The 19,128-nt window shown below is 41.5% G+C and overlaps 2 protein-coding genes across 15 annotated transcripts in view; one reads left to right on the top strand and one right to left on the bottom strand.

The window, feature by feature from the left end:
* The window catches only part of dock7 (dedicator of cytokinesis 7), a 66,937-nt gene extending 57,979 nt beyond the window's left edge, over positions 1 to 8,958 (top strand). For 7 of the 11 annotated variants that reach the window (XM_084067479.1, XM_084067485.1, XM_084067486.1 and 4 more), the window contains 7 exons: positions 2,345 to 2,470; positions 2,892 to 2,981; positions 3,164 to 3,400; positions 3,920 to 4,063; positions 4,363 to 4,469; positions 5,083 to 5,250; positions 6,128 to 8,958. In XM_084067479.1, the coding sequence (XP_083923605.1) occupies positions 2,345 to 2,470; positions 2,892 to 2,981; positions 3,164 to 3,400; positions 3,920 to 4,063; positions 4,363 to 4,469; positions 5,083 to 5,250; positions 6,128 to 6,170 (915 nt within the window). In that variant the 3' untranslated portion in view covers positions 6,171 to 8,958. Of the gene's footprint in view, positions 1 to 2,335; positions 2,471 to 2,891; positions 2,982 to 3,163; positions 3,401 to 3,919; positions 4,064 to 4,362; positions 4,470 to 5,082; positions 5,251 to 5,506; positions 6,057 to 6,127 lie in introns of those variants that run through there. The other 4 variants (XM_084067482.1, XM_084067487.1, XM_084067481.1 and 1 more) reach the window with 2 other exon arrangements.
* A 625-nt stretch (positions 8,959 to 9,583) lies between these two features.
* Positions 9,584 to 17,311, bottom strand: usp1 (ubiquitin specific peptidase 1). 4 transcript variants are annotated; one of them, XM_084067492.1, is made up of 9 exons: positions 17,175 to 17,311; positions 15,912 to 16,139; positions 15,590 to 15,737; positions 14,541 to 14,657; positions 13,736 to 13,908; positions 12,786 to 13,456; positions 12,211 to 12,369; positions 11,779 to 11,980; positions 9,584 to 11,256 (listed from the first exon to the last, which is right to left on the bottom strand). In XM_084067492.1, the coding sequence occupies exons 2-9, from the start codon at positions 16,082 to 16,084 to the stop codon at positions 10,434 to 10,436; spliced, it is 2,466 nt and encodes an 821-aa protein (XP_083923618.1). In that variant the 5' UTR covers positions 16,085 to 16,139; positions 17,175 to 17,311; the 3' UTR covers positions 9,584 to 10,433. The 4 variants fall into 4 exon arrangements, with proteins under 4 accessions (XP_083923618.1, XP_083923617.1, XP_083923620.1 ...); XM_084067491.1 differs by having other exon boundaries at positions 15,912 to 16,142; positions 17,175 to 17,298; XM_084067494.1 differs by lacking the exon at positions 17,175 to 17,311 and adding an exon at positions 16,348 to 16,566.
* Between the last annotated feature and the right edge of the window lie 1,817 nt (positions 17,312 to 19,128).

Below are 19,128 nucleotides of genomic sequence, written 5' to 3' on the forward strand. Positions count from 1 at the left end.
GTTAACAGGTATTAACTTTTGAGTTGTGTCCTCATGGTTTGTTGCATGGTATGGACAGAGCACTCTTTGTTTATTTTGGAGCAACGTTGAGAGTGTGTTGCTCTGAATGGCGTGTTTCTAGGGCTACTAAGTCTCTTTTCTCTGTATTTTTCTTTCACTCATCTTCCTTTTACTTTCTCTGCCTGTGCATGGTCCAGACCCTTCATAAAGAGCTTGCATTCTTTTTTTTCTAATAAAATGACATATTCTTTGCTGTTGGTAATGCTGTATTTTTTAAATATCAGTTATTTTTGTTAGTCTCTGTAAGTACCCTATTAAAATGTGTTCTGTTTTTTCTCCTTTTTGATTCCCCTGGTTGCCGACCCTACCTTCCCACTTTACTTAATTGTTTGTTGTGGTAAGTTCCTAGTTTTGAGGGGTATTTAATTTACCTTTTTAATTTACCTTAACAAAATTGTGAAAGGCTAAAGAATCCAAAGTATATGCTGATGACACCGAGCAAATGTGCTGCACCTGTTTGGCCCAGTTCTTGATTGGTACATATGAAACTAAATGCTCTTCTCCCCATTGTGAACACATTTAACAAGGAGGGATGAAATGTATCCAGTTATACTTGTTTCTTACCCAGTGGGTTTTCAACATCTTTCTTGCCCCCTCAAACCACCTGCTCCAGCTCGCCTTCTACCAACACACACACACACACACACACACACACACACACACACACACACACACACACACACACACACACACACACACACACACACACACACACACACACACACACACACACACACACACACACACACACGCGCACACCTGTAATCCCAAAACTGGTAAACATACCACTGCACATCCTGACTATAACTATGGCGGATTTTCTTTCTAGTCCATGTTTCCTGTACATGACCTACAAGTTGGTTGAGTTGTGGTATTTAGGGTTGCCATTGTTGGTTGTGATCCAGTTTGCTTTTTGAGCGTAGCTCATTCTGCTTAGCGTATGACAGGAAGAAGAGAGGTTTGACATGCATTTAAAATGTCTTCATAGAAGCTTGATGAAATGGAAAGTGATGTTCATAGTTTATTGAATATAACAACAATTTAACAATTTAAAACAATGAATGAGCACTGAGCAGTACTTTTTTTGCTCCGGGTTCTGTCATGTTATGTGAATTATCTGTGCCTCTCCCTGGTAAATACAGTTTGAACTTTCATGAGATGTATCATCTAGCCTTGGGGTCTTAAACAGGGAAAACGTTTAAGACCCCTGATCTAGCCTGCCATCTACATAACGCTCTGTATTAGGGCTACAGGGTTGTCTCACAGAGCTAGAGCGATAGGGTTACTACTAACCAAGTGTATGGAGTTTGACCAGGAGGCTTTTGACACTAGGGCTGGGCGATATTACTTCAAATCAATAGCACAATTATTTCAAACTTTTGCATTGATTAATAAACGATTATAAAAAAATATATAATTGTGAAATTATCAGATCTACAAACTCTTGTGAGCTTGTAGTTAGGCTATTTTCACAATTTATTATGCTCCCATTTTACTATGAAATATAATACAGTGTTAAGTGGAAATATGAAAAATCTATGGAACATTTATTTCTGTCAATTTGTTGATATAAGTTCTGGGAGCTGATGGCAGGTGTTGCGCTGCACCTCAGCAATCCAGCTCCTAGGGATCTAGCCTTATTTTTAACTCTATGGATCTAGTGTATTGAAACTGGGATAAACTCCTGCGTCCTTGGCTGATACCGACAATAAGCCCCCCCCGACCTGTTTGCAGTGCAGCACTACCACGGTTTAGGAATGATTCCTGGGTATTATATATCACCAAACAAGGAAATCCTTTGCAAACGTTTTACACTAACTTGTAGTTGTACAGGGGTCCACACTGCCACTGCCACTAAGTTAATGCTTACTGTATCTGTTTACACTGATTATCCAGAACGCTTTATCAATGTTGTCCCTCTGTTGTTTTCCTGATGGGTGACTAAAAGTATTTCAACTGTTCTTTGTCCAGTTGGTTTCTTTTCAGTTTACATACAGTCAAGTGTGTTTATTGAGACAGAAAGTCTAGTCTTTCTTGGTGACTCACCTGAAATGTGGTATTATCTTTTATTTTTGTGGTATTTACTGACCTATATGTTAGACAGTCAGCACTGATAAAATGCCAACGTTAGCTCTATACCAATAGTTTTCTGTATATCAATGGCTGTTCTCTCACATAGACTACTTCACCATCATTATTTAAGGGCTCAACTTTCTTTCTCATCGAGTAATTTTCTGTCTTGCTCGTGGGTAACATTTTCCTCTTTCCCCTGCAGGATGGGAAGAGAATGTTTGGTACTTACTTCCGAGTTGGATTCTATGGGTCCAAATTCGGCGACTTGGATGAGCAGGAGTTTGTTTACAAAGAGCCTGCCATCACAAAGCTGGCAGAAATCTCACACAGACTCGAGGTAAACACCATAAGCGTTCTTCTACCAGGCATTCTGCCAGATGGTCTTAGTGCTATTGAGAAGATAATAAAATCCAGCTACATAATATGTCCCTGCTGTATACCTGAGCTCTTAAACATTGTTAGCACAGGACTCGAGTGAGAATTCAGATTTTCTCATCCTGGGACCAAATCTTATTCAATTATAAAGCTACTCTTGTTCTGTGAGGGCTACTGGAGTAAGTCCCTGTCCTTAGTAACTTGTTCCTCATCAGTTCAGTCTTATTTGAAGTGCCAAGAGTGTGTAGACTCTTATCACTATACAAAATAAATCAAAACTACCATGTCCCCCCCCCCCTAGAGATACAGATTGTTGTAAGTTGTAACTATTTTTTGTGGGGAGGTTCTAAGCTGGCTAATTCTAATGCTGTGTTCATCCTCAGGGTTTCTATGGCGAACGATTTGGAGAGGAACAAGTGGAAGTTATTAAGGACTCTAATCCAGTGGACAAGTGCAAACTGGATCCTAACAAGGTCAGTGTCACACAGGAGAATGATGAGTCTTTATGTTACTTATTATTTTTTATGTACTTTTAATTCAGTTCACTCGGTTAGTTCAATTCTAGTCTCCTGCATTGTTGCTTTGTCTTAAAGTAATGACTTTTGTCACTCACTAAAATGTTTTTTTTCCCCCGCCTCACTCCATCTTTCTCCAGGCGTTCATCCAGATCACGTACGTCGAGCCGTACTTCGACACGTACGAGATGAAGGACCGCATCACGTACTTCGACAAGAACTACAACCTGAGGCGCTTTGTGTACTGCACCCCGTTCACCCTGGACGGACGGGCGCACGGGGACCTGCACGAGCAGTTCAAACGCAAGACCACCCTCACCACCTCCCACGCCTTCCCGTACATAAAGACGCGTATCAACATAATCCACAAAGAGGAGGTAAAGTCACTGCTAAACCCCCAGACCTTGAGAGTTCAGCATCGACATCGTCCCCACTCCCCATTGGCCAACTGTCTCATTGGTCATAAATAATTATACGTCATAAATATAGGTGTCATTGGAATAATACATTTAGTTGATTTACCCCGTAGTATTTTATTTTGCATGCGTGTCAAATGAAGCTACATCTTGTCCAGATCTTCGTAAATCGATGAAAAGCGATTCAAACTGGTGACATTTTAAATCGATTTTTTTTTTTTGTCGCGATGCAAACAGCAGAGGGCGTGTAAAAAAAAGAGAATAAAATACAGGATTTATGTAAGATAATTGATAATAAAAAGTTTTCAGTCTTGTATTGTAAAAAACAAAAAGAAGAGAAATTGTGTCTGGAAAATCTCGTTAAAAAATCGTATTCGAATCGTATCGTGAGTTGAGTGAATTGTTACATGCCTAGGTATTATGCATCTACCTTTGTCACTAAAAACCTTTTGGCTCCTGCCCTGTGTCTTTTGTACCTAGTACCTCTCCATGCCTATTGAGGTAGCCATAGAGGACATGCAGAAGAAGACTCAGGAACTGGCCTTCGCCACCCACCAGGACCCCGCTGACGCAAAGATGCTGCAGATGGTGCTGCAGGGTTCAGTAGGCACCACTGTCAACCAGGTAAACCTTGAAAAAAAGTTAACCCCTATATACTTAGTTGACCAGTGTACCCCACGGGTCTACTAGGACTTTTTTTCCCTCTACGCCAGATCTCTTTGCCGAAAATAGCCGATCTACAAGCTCACAGCGATTAACATGATGTATGTAAAAAGTGTGTTCACATAGGTAAAACTTGCGAACAGTGAAGCAAAATGGACATGCTTTGATTTATTATAGGTAATGAATTCTGCTGATTTAACAAGTCCAACTCTTCAGGAATGTGCAATCACCTTTAAATACATGTGTGTTGTATTGATCAGGGCCCTCTGGAGGTGGCTCAGGTGTTCCTGTCAGAGATCCCCAGTGATCCAAAGCTCTACAGACACCATAACAAGCTACGTCTCTGCTTCAAAGACTTCACCAAGAGGTACACCTGTAATTGTATTATTAGTTTTACATATTTAATCACTTTTAGGGCACTTGATCATTCCATTAATGTCAGCAGTTCATTAATGTCCCACATCAGGTGGGGCCTCTGAATAAACTGTTTTCTGTATATGGAGACGTTTAGATCTGGCCATCATATATAATGTGATAAGGTATCTATTACTGTTAATATTAAACTGTGGTTGTAGACAGAAGAAAATCCCATCTACTGTATGTTCTTGCCCATACGCTTTATTACAATTTACAATTTAGGCATTTAGCAGACGCTCTTTATCCAGAGCGACTTACAGTAAGCAAGGTAAACAACATCAAATGCATGGAGAGACAGTGTAGTCGTGCCTCAGTAATCTAGAATCATAGGTAAACCAAGAACCTACAGTAGCATCAGATCTTGCACTTTTTAAGTAGCTCTGGATAAGAGCGTCTGCTAAATGTCTGAATTTACTAAATTGAATCATCTGGTCCTTTTGTCCAGTGAACTCCTAGCACATTGCATGTTGAAGTTCCCCTATCCAGAGAGATGAATGAAGTGCTTGCTTTGTATTGAATGGATAAGTTGACGTGGCGGTGTGTCATTGACTTTCATTGACTAGGTGTGAGGATGCTCTGCGGAAGAACAAGAGTCTGATTGGTCCAGACCAGAAGGAGTACCAGCGGGAGTTGGAGAGGAACTACCATCGTCTCAAAGAGGCCCTGCAGCCCCTCATCAACAGAAAGATTCCCCAGCTTTACAAACCTGTCCTGCAGGTCAACTCACACAGGTAGGACCAACCAGGGACTCTCTGTGTTTGAGAGAAAGCTAGAAAGAGATATTCATTTGAACGTTGATCACCTGGTTTCTATTTACAGTTAAGTTCTCAGATCCGGTCTAGAGCCTGCCTACTGTATCCAGTACACAAACCATTTCTGTATCGGCTCTATACCTGACCTGCAACCTGTAAAACTAACTGATCAGTCTATATTAATTGTATCCTCGATTCAATGTCTTCTTGCTTTTGTTTCTGTAAAAACATGCAGCAAACGGACAGCTTGACAAGGTAGTTTCAATTTTCTGACTGCATTATTAATGCTGTTCAAGCAAAGTTTTTTGTTTTTGTTTTTTTTGGCATTGCTATCCATATTATGAATGTTATTTTACTCCTAATCACATTGAGTAGACTCAATATGTGACTCAATATGTGATGAGGTGCAGATAAATACAAAAATGTCAAAGCCTGCTGGACTGGCTTTCATTTAACCGGGCGGGAACCCCTACTTGTAACTATACCTTTCAAGACGGGATCCCCTTTTGGGGTTGTTGTTACTTTGTACAGTATATAGCAACATACATTTTTTGTAGTTTTTGAATAAATATTTGAAGTTTTTCAGAAAACCTAGGTCAGGATTTAGAAGGCGTTATGAGAATCAGCTTCAGGTCTAAATGGGTTAAGGCCCCGTTCACAATAGCAAGCAACACAGTGTGAACTTAAATCAGCAAAATAGTTTTCTCCAAGTAGTGACAGTATTTCCTCATTTAGACAGAATGAACAGATCTGTGCGCCTTACAATGTGAAATCAATATATTCTGTATAGAAGATCAGGATAATATATAGGATATTTTGTCCCTGTGTAAACAAAGCTGTTGGTTTGTTTTTCCAGGGACTCCTTCAGCAGAATGAGTCTTCGGAAGCTTGACATTTGAAGATGAAGAAAAAAAGAAGTGAGGATTGCAACATTAATTTATTACCGAGTGTAAATATGAGTGTCTCCAGAAAGTCGATCAGTGTTCCTGATGATGAACAAAAAAGAAAGTGTTACAGCTTGGTACGTCATTCCAGTGTCTTAATTTGTTTACAGATAACATGTTACTCGATCAGTAGGACAAAAGTGGTTTTAAAAGGAATACCTTGACAAGTTTAATGTTTATAATTTTTGTCAGGCATTTGTCAGACATGCAAGCAGTCCTTCAGCCACCCTAGAAAAAGCTTTCTTTATTTAAACAATGGAGGCTTCCCTCTGCAAGCCAAAAAGCCAGTTTTAGGCAAATGGTACCCTTTGGTTTTAAGAAATGTATGTTAAGATGGTTATGTCAAGTGCCAATATAGAAATGTTTTCCTGAAACTTTGACAAGTGTCTGCAAAATGGGAGATATTTAAAAAGTCAAGGTGTCTTTATAACTGCTTACGATGTGTCAAATCTGTATTCAATTTCATGTGTGCACTTTTTATTACAGTGTAGCAATGCATTTTACAACTTGAAAGTTTACTATTTAATCCAAAATGGGGGGAAAGGAAAATGTGCAAAAATTGTACCATTATTTATCATGATGCTTTATCGTTTTTAGTTTAAGCTACATTGTTTTAAAGCTAGGGACTTCTTTCAAACTTCCTCAAACAGTTTTATGTAGTTTGTTTATTTTAAATATTTTACTAAATAAATATTTTAATGTCCAAATGATATACTTGTTTTTTATTCGATGGAGATAGATCAGTAAATATCAGGATTTCCACTGATTTGGAGAAGTCCTCACTTCACTGAGACATGGAAACCTGGACTTGGAAACCTGCTTCTTATCAGATGAAATTTCACAACATTCACTGGCTTTCATTCGAGTTCAAAATTAAATGCCGCAAACACAACGAAAATATTAATATATAATATTTTTACTATCAAATGAACAATGACAGATGTACAAAATAATACCAGGACGAGCGTTTCAAAACAATTTCTCGCCCTCCCACATTTGCTAACAGCTAAACTAATTGGTAGAATGGATACAATTCACAAGGCCAAAACAAACCCTGCCAACTTTGATGCATATTACAGTCACAGCAACACTTAAAGCTGGAATGAGGGTACAGTGTAATTATGGAAACGCCATTGTCAACTTCATTTTACAGTAACTGCTAAATTGTTAAATACAAACTCATTAATGGCATGTATGGGCAGCTTGCAAACGTCACTTTCAGAACCTAAGACCAGCAATGACATGTCTGCAGTACATAGGCATGATCAAATAGCCCATATGCAACTGAGACATTGGTAGACTTTTGGCTCCCCCTCTGCTCCTGCCCCCAGTGCAGACACACTGGAGTTTTTTCCGACAATTATTTCTTCTGGGCCGCTCAGACAAGTCAGCCCCTGCCTTGAGAGCTATCTTCACGGAGGGAGAGTAGAAGCTGCTTCTAGTTTTAAGATGGTCTACAGGACCCATTTAACATTACATACAAGTCAAGACTAAGCTAAGAATGCTGGTAATGCCGGATGGGAACTGCCCTAACATACTGTACGTGACTTCTGGGGGGAAATTCACCGCGTATACTAGGTGATGAAATCCTTTCCCCTTGGTTTGTGTTTTGGGCGATGCTTCTCTCTACAATTCTCCCTGCTGAGTATAGTCTGTGCTTCAAAGTTACGGATGTTTCTATTTATCTGCTGAAATGGGATAGGTGGGAGGCTTACACCAGGTGTTCTCCTGACATCTAGCTCTTATATATTATCTATTCTGTTTGTCTTTTGTAGTCTCTAGAGCTTATGTGGTGTAAATCTAAAATACCAAAAGCTATTCATCGCAAAAAAGGCCATATGCAAAGCCTTTCTAAACAGAGGTTGAACATGCATGAAGGGTAATGGCATCCTAATGGCCATGGTGGGAATGGACTATAGGCAAGTATTGCTAGACGCAGAACATTCATGAAAAACATGACTTGACATCCTGATTGGATTCTCTCAGATACTATAAAATAAGGAAACATATTAATGGACTTAATTATTCAGTTACCCCACAACTGATAATTTGCACATATTTATCCCGACACCTTGGTCCTTCCTACAACATCCCTATAACAGGTACAACACTGGAGATAGAAACAAGCTTGCCATTTCATGTAATCATGTTTAAAACGTTTCATATCTAAAATGTATCTTGTGAATTGTGCAATATGGCACTTTGGTCTGTTGCACCAAGCACAGCACAATATCCCATTTCCCAGGCTGCTATATACAGTATGTGTGCCATACACATTTCAAGAGGTACTTTTTAGGTACTAACATTTCGTATTATTTTGTGACCAGCTTTGAGGTTAGCTATAGTTTTATTTATATACATAAGTGCACCATAATATATACTTTTATCTCCTGCATAGATTGCATTAATTTCAGTGTTGAAAGATGTACAAGAATAAATCATATGTATATAAAAGCCCTGAAAACGATGGACCACTGCAAGGGAGAACATTACAGTAAGTGGACCAAATGGGAAACTTTCCTAGACAGCAGACTACCTAGCCTTGCCAGCCAGATCAAGCAGGATTTTTTCCATTGATTTATGATGGGAATAAGAAGGATTTAACCAGTGTGCAAAGGTTGGAAATATCCCATTCCAAAACCAGGGCGTTGAAACACAAAATATTACAGTGCACCCGTCACAGAATAGCCTATTCAAATCGTCACCTTGCTAAAATAATGGCCTGTCATGTTTTTCAGAAAACTGAACCAAAACAAACTGATATTTCTTAATCATTTCCCCCAAAAGGTTTATAACAATGTATGACTATTGACATACAAATAACCCTGTCTGTCAGTTACAAGACAATGTGACTATGGCCAAAAAACATTGGCCTACTAGGTCACATTGTCTGACTTAAAGGGCAAGACCACTTTTGAGGTTTGGGTTGTATAGTTAACTTGCCATTATGTAACTCCAAATGTGGAGAAACCAAAAATGATTGCCCCATTCAAAATATGCTCCTCATTGACTTACATTGTTTACCAGAGGTGGCCATTGTCATGAAGAGCTGATTAAGCAAAAATATAATTTTCCTCAAACGACGTGGGCCATTATTTTAGGAAGGTGACGAAATTTAAACTGCCAGCCTTACACAATGCCTTTGGTCCTGCCCCAAATCACAAGGAAAATGTCCTATACTAAATGCAGACCTTGATCTTGAACTGGATACAGTATCACTTCCGTGGCCCCCCTAATGTGCATTAAAAAAATAACTTGACATTTTGACTATAAATGTGAAAGTATCGGCCATTCTATCTCGAGCAAATGACACTATGGTCCAGCTGTGGTGGTGATATTCACTGTGATAGCAGACTAAAAATTATGTGTAATGCTTGAAAGATGTGTCCCTTTATTAAATGTTAATTTTATTTGATTGTGCCGAGATATATATTGTTTGGAATTCTGGATAATGTCTATTGTCTGATTAATTTGAAAATGGAAAATTCAAAACATTGGAGAAAAAAATAAAAAATAAAAATCAGTTCAGCTGAAAAAATAAGATCAACAACTTTTAGTTTGCTTCCATATAGAAACAGGCTATGTGTTTCCTTTCACAAACACCCTGGAACTGTTTTTCTTGTATTATTTATGGGACTCATCATACCATCACCTGTCTACGTGTGTTTTAAAGAGTTGTAAGGACATCGAGGTGTGTTAAAAAGGTTTAAAAATTAAATAAAAAAATATCCTATTCCATCTATATCTGACCAGTCTCCTTTGCACACAAAAGGAATGGATGTAGGTAGCTGCTGACTCAAAGGGTTTTCAAATAGAAGTATCAAAGTGCTTTTCCATGTTGTAAAAAGGAATCCAAAAGGTTCAACACTAAAAAAGACACCAAAACACATACAACGCATTTTTAAAGAGGACCTAGAAAGAGGTAATAGACAAACAAGAATATTAAACCAGACAACCAAGCAATAGGACAATTGGCAGAAGCACTCCCCTGTGCTTAAAGGTCAAAGCAGTCTATTGTAGAAGCCACATCTGAAAAGGACCTTGTTTCAAAAAAAGGCTGTAGCCTGAATCAGAATCGAAAGTAGATAACGGCTTTTTAGTTTCAAGAGCCTCTAGTAGACATGCCAGGGTTGAGTTTGTTCAGCTGACAGTACATCTCCGTCTCACGTGTTCTGCTAAAACGAGGTGCATTGACATAAACTCTCGGTGGTGCTCAGTTCAGTGTCCAGGGTCAGCTGCTCTCCTGTAGAAAAGTAGATAGGGTGTGGATGTGGAGCAGGTTTTGGGAGAGCATGCTCTCAGGAAATCTTCCTCCTCAAACAAACGCACCTCTGAGTCGTCAAACAGCAGCCACTTGCCTTCGTATTCCAGGAGCCTGTTGAGAGCCTGCTGCTCCGTAGCCTCCATTCCACCTCCACACACAGCTGTAGATGAACCCTGTCCTCCTTCGTCAGCCTCTGGCTCCTTCTTCACTTCGGTCTCAGCGTTCTGCCCAAGGCTACTTGTGTTTCGCCTGCGCCTCGATCCCTCTGTTGTCGTTTTGTCTGCCTGTTTGCTGCTTCCGTTGGCAAGCTCATAACTAGACACACTCCTCTGGCCCCCTAGGAGTCCCACTACACCCTCTGACGACTTCTTGCAACCCGCTTTGCCTGAGTTTACGCTGCTGGCCGAGTTTGTGTTAGCATCTCCATTGCTGTGCGCTCTCCCTCTCAAGCTAAATGACACCTCGCCGTCGTCGTAGTCCAGCGTAGCCTCTTCTTTCTGCTTCGGTTCACCGGCTGCGTCGCTCTCCGCTCCCTCCTCGGTCTTGACTTTGTTTTCATCCTGCGGCCAGAGCCTTGTGTCTTTCAGGTCAGACATGCGGATGTAGGTGGTGTAGTGGCCACTGCTGATGGTGACGCCGCTGTGCATGACCACGGCGAACAGCTCATAGCGTCGCCCCTCATCGGCCGAGGGCTGCGTGCACCACTCCTCTAGGGACAGCGTCAGAGGGGTCTGAAGTGGGGTGTTCACCTTAGAGAGGCCCGCATATGGGTCTAGTCTGTGGAGCAAAAGCCAGGGTAGGGGAGAGTCAGTCAGGTCTCATATGGATGAATCTGACATACTGATAGAGCAAGGATGTTTGTAAGCCATATGTACATTTAACCCATTCAATCTGGGAAAGCATCGCTGTCATTTTAAGATTTATTTGGCTTTTTTTTAATTTGTGGAAATCTTAGAATATATATTTTTTAAACATTTGTAAAATATGTTGTCCCAGGGATCCCCAGAAGCAAATATTTGAGTTACAAATGTTCGCTTGAGAATATATATATTCAAAGATCTGCAAAACAATTCAGGATTTTTCCCAAAAATAGCAGATCTACAAGTTCATTGTGCGGCACTCAGTGCCGTGCTATGAGCTTGTATATCTGCTATTTTTGAATAGCCAAAGAAATCTAAAAATGAGTCAGATGCTTTCCCGGTCTAAATGGGTTAACCTTGTTCAGACGGATGCCAGTCTGAGGGGTTTGTGACGTTCGTGTGAAAAAAGAAACGGTGAAACTTGTCACATTATACTCACTCTAAACTGTTGGCAGAGAAGCACTTGAGGTGAATGGTGACGACCTCTGGAGTTTTATCAAACAAAAGGCTCCTCTCTGCCTCGGCGTAATGGTGGCAGGTCTCACAGAAGTACTTGTCCTCTCCGACGATGCGCTCCACGGAGGCAAACTGGGAGATGGCCCACTTCAGAGTCTTCACCTCTGGTTTAGGGTCTGGAGAGACTGGAGTGGAGAGGAATGCATACTTACAATGAGAAGCGACTTTTAATCTACTCTGCCATTCATATTAGTCCTAAGTAACTCTAAAAAAGTCTGTCAGCATACATGCAGGTGTGTTTATTTTAACACTAGTGTTTGTGTGCAAACTGTGCATGTGACTATGCTCATACACTGTCATTTCCAAGCCTTTGTGTGCAGTAGTAATATTCCGTATACAAAAGTCAGACCCTCACCCTCAGAAAGGTCAGCTGGGCTGCTGGGTTGGTCCTCCTGTACGGGGACACTGATATCTTGGAAGTCCTCCCTCCTCTCCGTGTAGTTCTCACACTCCAGACAGCGAGTCCTCAGTACCAGGCGCCCCTGGAACAACCGCTCCATCAGGTCCAGGCCATCTGAACACAAACAGCAAAGCCACGATTTGATCATCACTCCTAGGTCAAGGCCCTCACAAGCTGATGTACCACAGAAAGCTACATCACATTTACAGTAGTGTAAATTAAGTGACTGATCGACATAAACTTGGTCCAAGTTCAATAATTGCTGGGGCTCTGTGCATGAACTGTAATCCCAGGTTTTCACTACTTTCCCATGTGGATTCTACCTTAGGCGGACTAACTTCCTATATGGACCTGCCGATGCGATGATACTTTTTGCACTTTATGTACATGCATACCTGCTACTTGTTTTTACTACATGTATAAACTGACACACATATTCCCTATCCCTACTGCCATCAATGTTGCCCAACATGTACAACTTAAACATATTGTCCATGTAGCACTTTACACAAACAGCCCCATTCTCTTACCTTGACTACATGTCTTCTTGTTTTCAGCTGTAATTTGACTGGCAGGCTCTGGACCGGTTTTCTCACTATTCAGTCCCGTCTCCAGGTCTGGCTTGTCCTGGTTCTTAGCTACGGTGGTGGAGCTGAGCTTCCCCATGCTGCGGAACTTAGAGAAGATACTGGGCTGCTTCCCAGAAGGTCTCAGCCAGGCCAGCTTGCTTCTCTTTTTTCTCTTGCCCTCGTCCTTCTTCGAGGTCTTTTCACCTTTCTCCTCGCCGTCACTCCCACCCTGCTCCTCTCCGTCCTGTTTCTCCGCCCCGTCGACGTCTTGGTTGCCGTGCGCGGTGATGTCACTGGAGGACTTCCTCTTGGAGCGGGTCATGGGTCTGTTCGACTGGTCCGCGTCAGACGTCTTAGACTTGGCAGACTTCGGTTTCTTCTTGGCGTTTCCTGCCTCCGTGTCGCTCTTCCTCTTGCCATTGCCTTGGCCTTCCTCCTCGGTGACGGCGGCGTCACCGGAGCACACACCGGCGATGCTCTCCGGTGTGACTTCTGGTACCTTTTCATCCTCCTTCTGTTCAGGCTGCTCCTTCCGGATGGTGACGCATGCCTCCTGGATATATCCCAGGATGCACTGCAACACCTCCTGGGCATCATGTTGTTGGTATCCTTCATACATGGTGTTGAGTTGTCTGGAAAAACACACAAGTACACTTTAAAATAATAATAATTCTGTAACAGAAACATCAGTACAATACATAAACGAATGGATTCTGTCCACATTTACAGAACTGGGGTCTTATTACTGTCAAAGCTTTAAGCCATTTCTTTCACAAACTAAAAATAAATATTAAAATAAAATACAAAAACAGTAAGATTGAGTCACATTTTTGCATTGTTACATTTATCAGTGGTAAATTAAACATGTATCAATCTGCCAGATCACAGCGGTGTTTCAAAGGAGCCAGTACCTGAGTGTGTGGAGTATTTTGCGAGGCGGTGTGGCCAGTTCTCCTTCACCGTGGCTATCAGGGCTGAGCAGGAAGCTGGACTGGAGCTGCTCCATTGACGTAATCAGACTGTTGAAGTTCCTGAGTAGATCCATGTGAGCTGGTAAGACGTTCTCCTCAGAAGAACCTTCTGCCTGTTAACACAGTGGGCAAAATTCTTCCAGTGAGAAAAGACAAATTTACGGTATAATAACCAATATCAAAGTTCATTTTTGAATCACAATCCCAGCCAATAGAAAGTATATATATGACCTGGGAGATCATGTCACAAAACTTGTCAGAATGTTCTCAAATGAAACTCAAATCAATTAACCCATTGAGACCTGAAGCCGATTCTACATGTCTCCTAAATCTCAACAGTATTCTGAAAAACGTATGTTTCTATATCAGTGGTTCTCAAACTTTTTCATGTCAAGGACCCCCAAAATGATATGTATTTGGCCACGGACCCCCATCAACATATTGTGTTCCAGGAACCCCCCAGAAGCAAAGATTTGAGTTAAAAATGTTCGCTTTAAAAATATATTATGTTCAAAGATTTGCACACATTTTCATGATTTTTCAAAAAGAGCAGATCTACAAGCTCATAGTGCCGCGCTATGAGCTTGTAGATCTGCTATTTTTGAATAGCCCAAAGTGTAAAATAATGCTTTTTTGCTGAAATCAAAAAATGACACAGTTCCAGGTCTTAATGGGTTAAAGAAAATGCACAATTGTAATGTGTACTGTAACCGTCCTGTGAACCCATGGATAGTCTTGCACTGACCTCCAAGTCACTTTTAGCACTTTCTTCATTTGCTTCTGCCTTTGGCTTGTCTTTACAGGCAGAGTGGCTGTGCAGCTTTTTGATGCCATCTCTGAGCCCTGGGCAGTAGTATAGCACCTGGAATAGAAAATGATCAAACATTGAATGCGTTATGTGACTAGAATAGCCAATCAGCTGGAATATAGGAAGTTATTATAAAAAGTATACGTACACAATATAGAAATAACATATTTCCAAAAACACAATGACTTGTTGGAACTCTTTTTCAAGTAAATGCTGAGTATTGCTTCTTAGTTCATAGTACTGCCACAGAAGCAATGCATTTTATGTGCATGGTGCATGACAAACAGCTGCCATACACACCTGCCATGGTTAGTCACCACAATGTTCAACCAACTGATGCAGTTATTTGCAAAAAACAAACAACACTTATTTCATGCCTGGGGCACCCAAAACCATTATGCTTCCCATGTCTACCAAAGTCATGTTCCATAACAACATTGTATGGTCAATACATTATGGCCAAGTCACACATCGGTTTAAATGTTGACAAAATCATGTATTGATATGGCCAGTGGCTGAGGCCACTGTCCCTGTGTGTGTGTGTGTGTGTGTGTGTGTTCATAGCTTACTTCTTTGCCAGCTATATAACAAGTGTACTAGCCAACTTAGCCCTGAAATGGCTGATATTCCATACATTGCATTTATTCCATACCGTGCATATTATACAGCCATAAAACACTCAATATAACTCGCAGCACTATCATTTGCAGTATATTGTGTCTGTTCCACTGGAGGTGAATCCCCCAAAGAAATTGCATTGAGTGTTCTATGGCCCTATATGTAATACCTGCATTGCATTGCAATATACATGCAATATTATTTTCATCTATACAAACTTCTTGGTGTAGAGGAAAAGCTCACAACGCGTCGCATTGCAATCCATGGTGAGCTTGTAAATCCGCTATTATTTTTTGCAGAATGTTCGCCCCAAATATTAGAATAGTTGATTTCTAAGAGGAAAGCGTCCAGAGGTTGTTATTCCCTACCTGTAGAATGCTATTCAGATAACAAGTGTTCCCCAGGTTGTTCAATCCCGCAAATGGCACCAAAGTCTCGCTCTTCTCACATGATGACATAAAAGGGACTGGGGAGGCTGGACATGGATCAGGGAGAGGTACCACCTGATCACTATCGCTGCACAATGGGGAAAAGGCGTACGGTACATTAAAACCAAGTCAGCAACTAAATAACACATGAATTCATTCATCCCATCAACCCAATTATCTGACATATACTGGATGGTGGCATCACAAAATGTTCTCCTCCTTCCCAATGGCAGCTTCTGAAGGGATTGATGTGACACGTTACCTTACTGCAGGCTGCTCAGGGTCAACCGTCTTAGGTTCATCTACCGCAGGTTCGTTAAAATCCAACGCTCGTTTAGCTTCCTTCTTCTGGAAGAACTTGAGGGACAGTTTACTCTTCTTGATGGGGCTCCCAACCAGGGCCACCATCACGGTTTCACCCTGTAGTCCAGGCATCTTCCACTGGAGCCGTCGGCGTCAATCTGACCACAGGAAAAGGCAACAGCGCACCCTGCTGGCCACAGAATGAAACAAGCAAGCAAAACAGTCACAAAGTCTAGTTTAAACTTCACTCAAAAACGATGCTACGCAAGTACTAACATCATACGTAATACTAGTATACATAACAAACAAGATAGACAAGATCCGTCTTCGATAAGATGCAAACAACACTGTCGGCCACACACAATATGACATTACATAACACTACTACGTACTACCTGGCTGGCAGTTTGTGATGTATGTTTGTTCGGATTGTCCTTGTTTGCACCTGCCTTATTATTTGTGGCCCTTTTCACGGGGAACATTAACTCACTAAACGGTGAAATATGACGACGGAGTTAAAACAAATCTAAATCGATCACTGCTGCGATCATCAACAAACGAATAGGAAGAGAGTTGTTGTCGAACACATGAACCAAGACACACTGGGCCACAGCGGTGTGGTGGTGATGTTGCCAGATTGTGTGAGAGACAAACAAGCAGCCAGGTCTATGAAAGCAAGCCCAAAAGAAGCAACTAGGGCACTAATACTATGATGAGTATTTTACACCTATATACTGCATACATTGAAAATAGCCGACCTTCAAGCTCGCGACGCGTTGTGAGCTTGTAGATCTGCTATTTTCCAAAAATCTTGACATCAAATGTGTAATCTGGATCGGCTGGGATGAGGATCATCAGCATTTGAGGCCATGTTTCTCAGCAGAAAACCAATGGATTGTGCAGTTCCGTGTAGGGAATGAGACTTTGCCCCAGGTGAAGGAGTTTAAGTATCTCAAGGACTTGTTCACGAGTGAGGGGAGGACGGAGCAGGAGATCAGCAAAAAAAAACGCAACCCACAACTAATACTAACAATATTTACAAGCAACTCTACAGAAAAGAACAAGCCCAACGTCGCTTATAATAAGCAGACGTGGCAACACTTGGTGGCGGTGCGGGAAAGAAGTGGGAGGAAGAAAAAAGACAACACGCGTTTCTAACAGTTCCTACCGAGACCAACGACACGCCAGAAGCCGCGTGTCGACCGCAGATGTGTTCACTCACCTCTACTGGTTCATCCCAGGCACAAACTGAACACGGTTTCTTTACACAATGCACGATTTTCAAGCCTATTTACAGAGGCACAGATTCTCCGGACGAGGCAAGCAGCAGAAGTTGGCGCTTTTTCCAACCGCAAGACCCACCGCTACACCGACGGCCGGAACGAGGCTCAAACAACCGTAAAATCCGCACACAACAATACAATAATAACCATAATTATTATCTAATAGAACTCCCACGCCCATATATGGCCCGAGAATGCACACAAAGATGTCTAAATAAATACAAACTGAAACGGTGCATGTCGCAAATGTCAGGCTTCTCACCAGACGCCAATTTGACGTAGGACCCAGTGGAACGCGACTGGTACCGTTTTGGAAGCCATCTTTGTAAGGTCATCTCCACCTTTTATGCCTAAAAAATAAAATGCTACTCACTGTGAATTATTTATTTTTGTTTCGTGGGCATACACACTCATACAGAGAGAAAGTTATGACACGCTTTGATCTCGTCGCAAAGCGGGCCGCTATGAGCTGTAGTTCCAAACATTGGAACTATCTCATTGAGAGCATTTCCGCATTCCATTCTTACCATGGGAGTCAACTCTAGTGTCGTCGCTCTCATATTAGATCACGCTGCGGCTATGTAGATGTAGATGATGTGTGCATTGCTATATTTTAGGTCAGTTTTCCTTTTTTAAGAATACTGAAACAACGATATATACGCATTCCGCATCTATAACTTCTATGAAGGGTACCAGCGTAGATCCTTGGTAGCTACTGCGCCCCCTACAGATCTTTTCAATAGAACAATTCCATTGATCAAATCTGTAGGGGGCGCAGTGGAATAACTAAAACATTTTCCCATCGGGTGGAATATTTTATTTTCTGGCCAAACGGTGTATTTTAGACATAAGGTGGGGGGCTCAGAGTGTTCCCACTAAGGAAAGTAGGCTTTCAGCATCTTAAACCCGTTTTTGTTTTGATATATATTTACTAGAGACGAGCGGCTGCGGCTGCTGCGCTACCGAGGGTGTTCGGGTAGCGTATGAAAAGTAACATAGCGTTAAGGAGAACTCCTTCTAACGCTACGGACCAGAGCTAACTTAAACCGACAGGGGGCGCTGTCTGACACAGAAACAGCTGTCAGAGCCAGAGCATCATTCGCACACCTCTCTCCTTGGACCATCCTCACATCTCATCGCTTGACAGCCAGCAGGGCTTACCCTTCCACCAATTTAACGGTAAGACATTGTTGCCATATTTTCACATTCCCTCTTGCGAGAATAAGATAAACGCGAATATGTTTGGGAACTTTGGACCACGAGACTGTTAATCGCGGACATTGCCTAATTTCGAGTGATTATGAATTGATTGGATATGGTGTGTGTGCAGTGTTGCTGGTGTTGTTGGTCACATCGGCGTGAGAATACCTGAAGCCAGGTGTAAGAAACAAGACATGTCAGGTGTGTTGTAATTGTCAAACGGCTCGCTTACAGCCGTTACCCGCAGTGTTTGGCTAAACGGCGTGCAGGCTGCAGGACAGCTGCTGCTGGCTGGCTGCTGCAGCGTGCCTGTCCTGCTTGGTCAGCAGCCCCTATGTATGGATGTATGGATAGACGGTGGACCTGAGCTGTGTATTGAGTATCGGGAATCTGCTCATCTGGCTTGGTTAAGACGAGTGACGTTGTAAATAGGGCTGTCATGATTACAAGTTTAAGTTGACGATTAATTGTCACTCAGATAATTGCGAAATATGTATACATATACAAATCATTTTGTTGTGTGTTTGGCATTGAACATTATGAATAAAAATACATTTCTGTTTGCCTTTAGGCTTCGTAATAAAATATTTGCACGGGCAGATATGACAAATAACTTAAATATACAAAGACATTATTGACATATTTACACATTTTTGTAGATCTTTTTTAATATTTGAAAATGTGTGTGAACAT

The sequence above is a fragment of the Gymnoscopelus microlampas genome (assembly GCF_963454915.1).
Source record: "Gymnoscopelus microlampas genome assembly, chromosome: 9".
Classification (NCBI taxonomy): Eukaryota; Metazoa; Chordata; class Actinopteri; order Myctophiformes; family Myctophidae; genus Gymnoscopelus; species Gymnoscopelus microlampas.

Coding starts and splice junctions, on each gene's coding strand:
- usp1 (XM_084067492.1), bottom strand. CDS start 16,084: ATGCCTGGACTACAGGGTGAAACCGTGATGGTGGCCCTGGTTGGGAGC. Junction 14,658..15,589: donor ATCTGAATAGCATTCTACAG/GTAGGGAATAAC, acceptor TTTCTATTCCAG/GTGCTATACTACTGCCCAGG. Junction 13,909..14,540: donor GTGCTAAAAGTGACTTGGAG/GTCAGTGCAAGA, acceptor CTGTGTTAACAG/GCAGAAGGTTCTTCTGAGGA.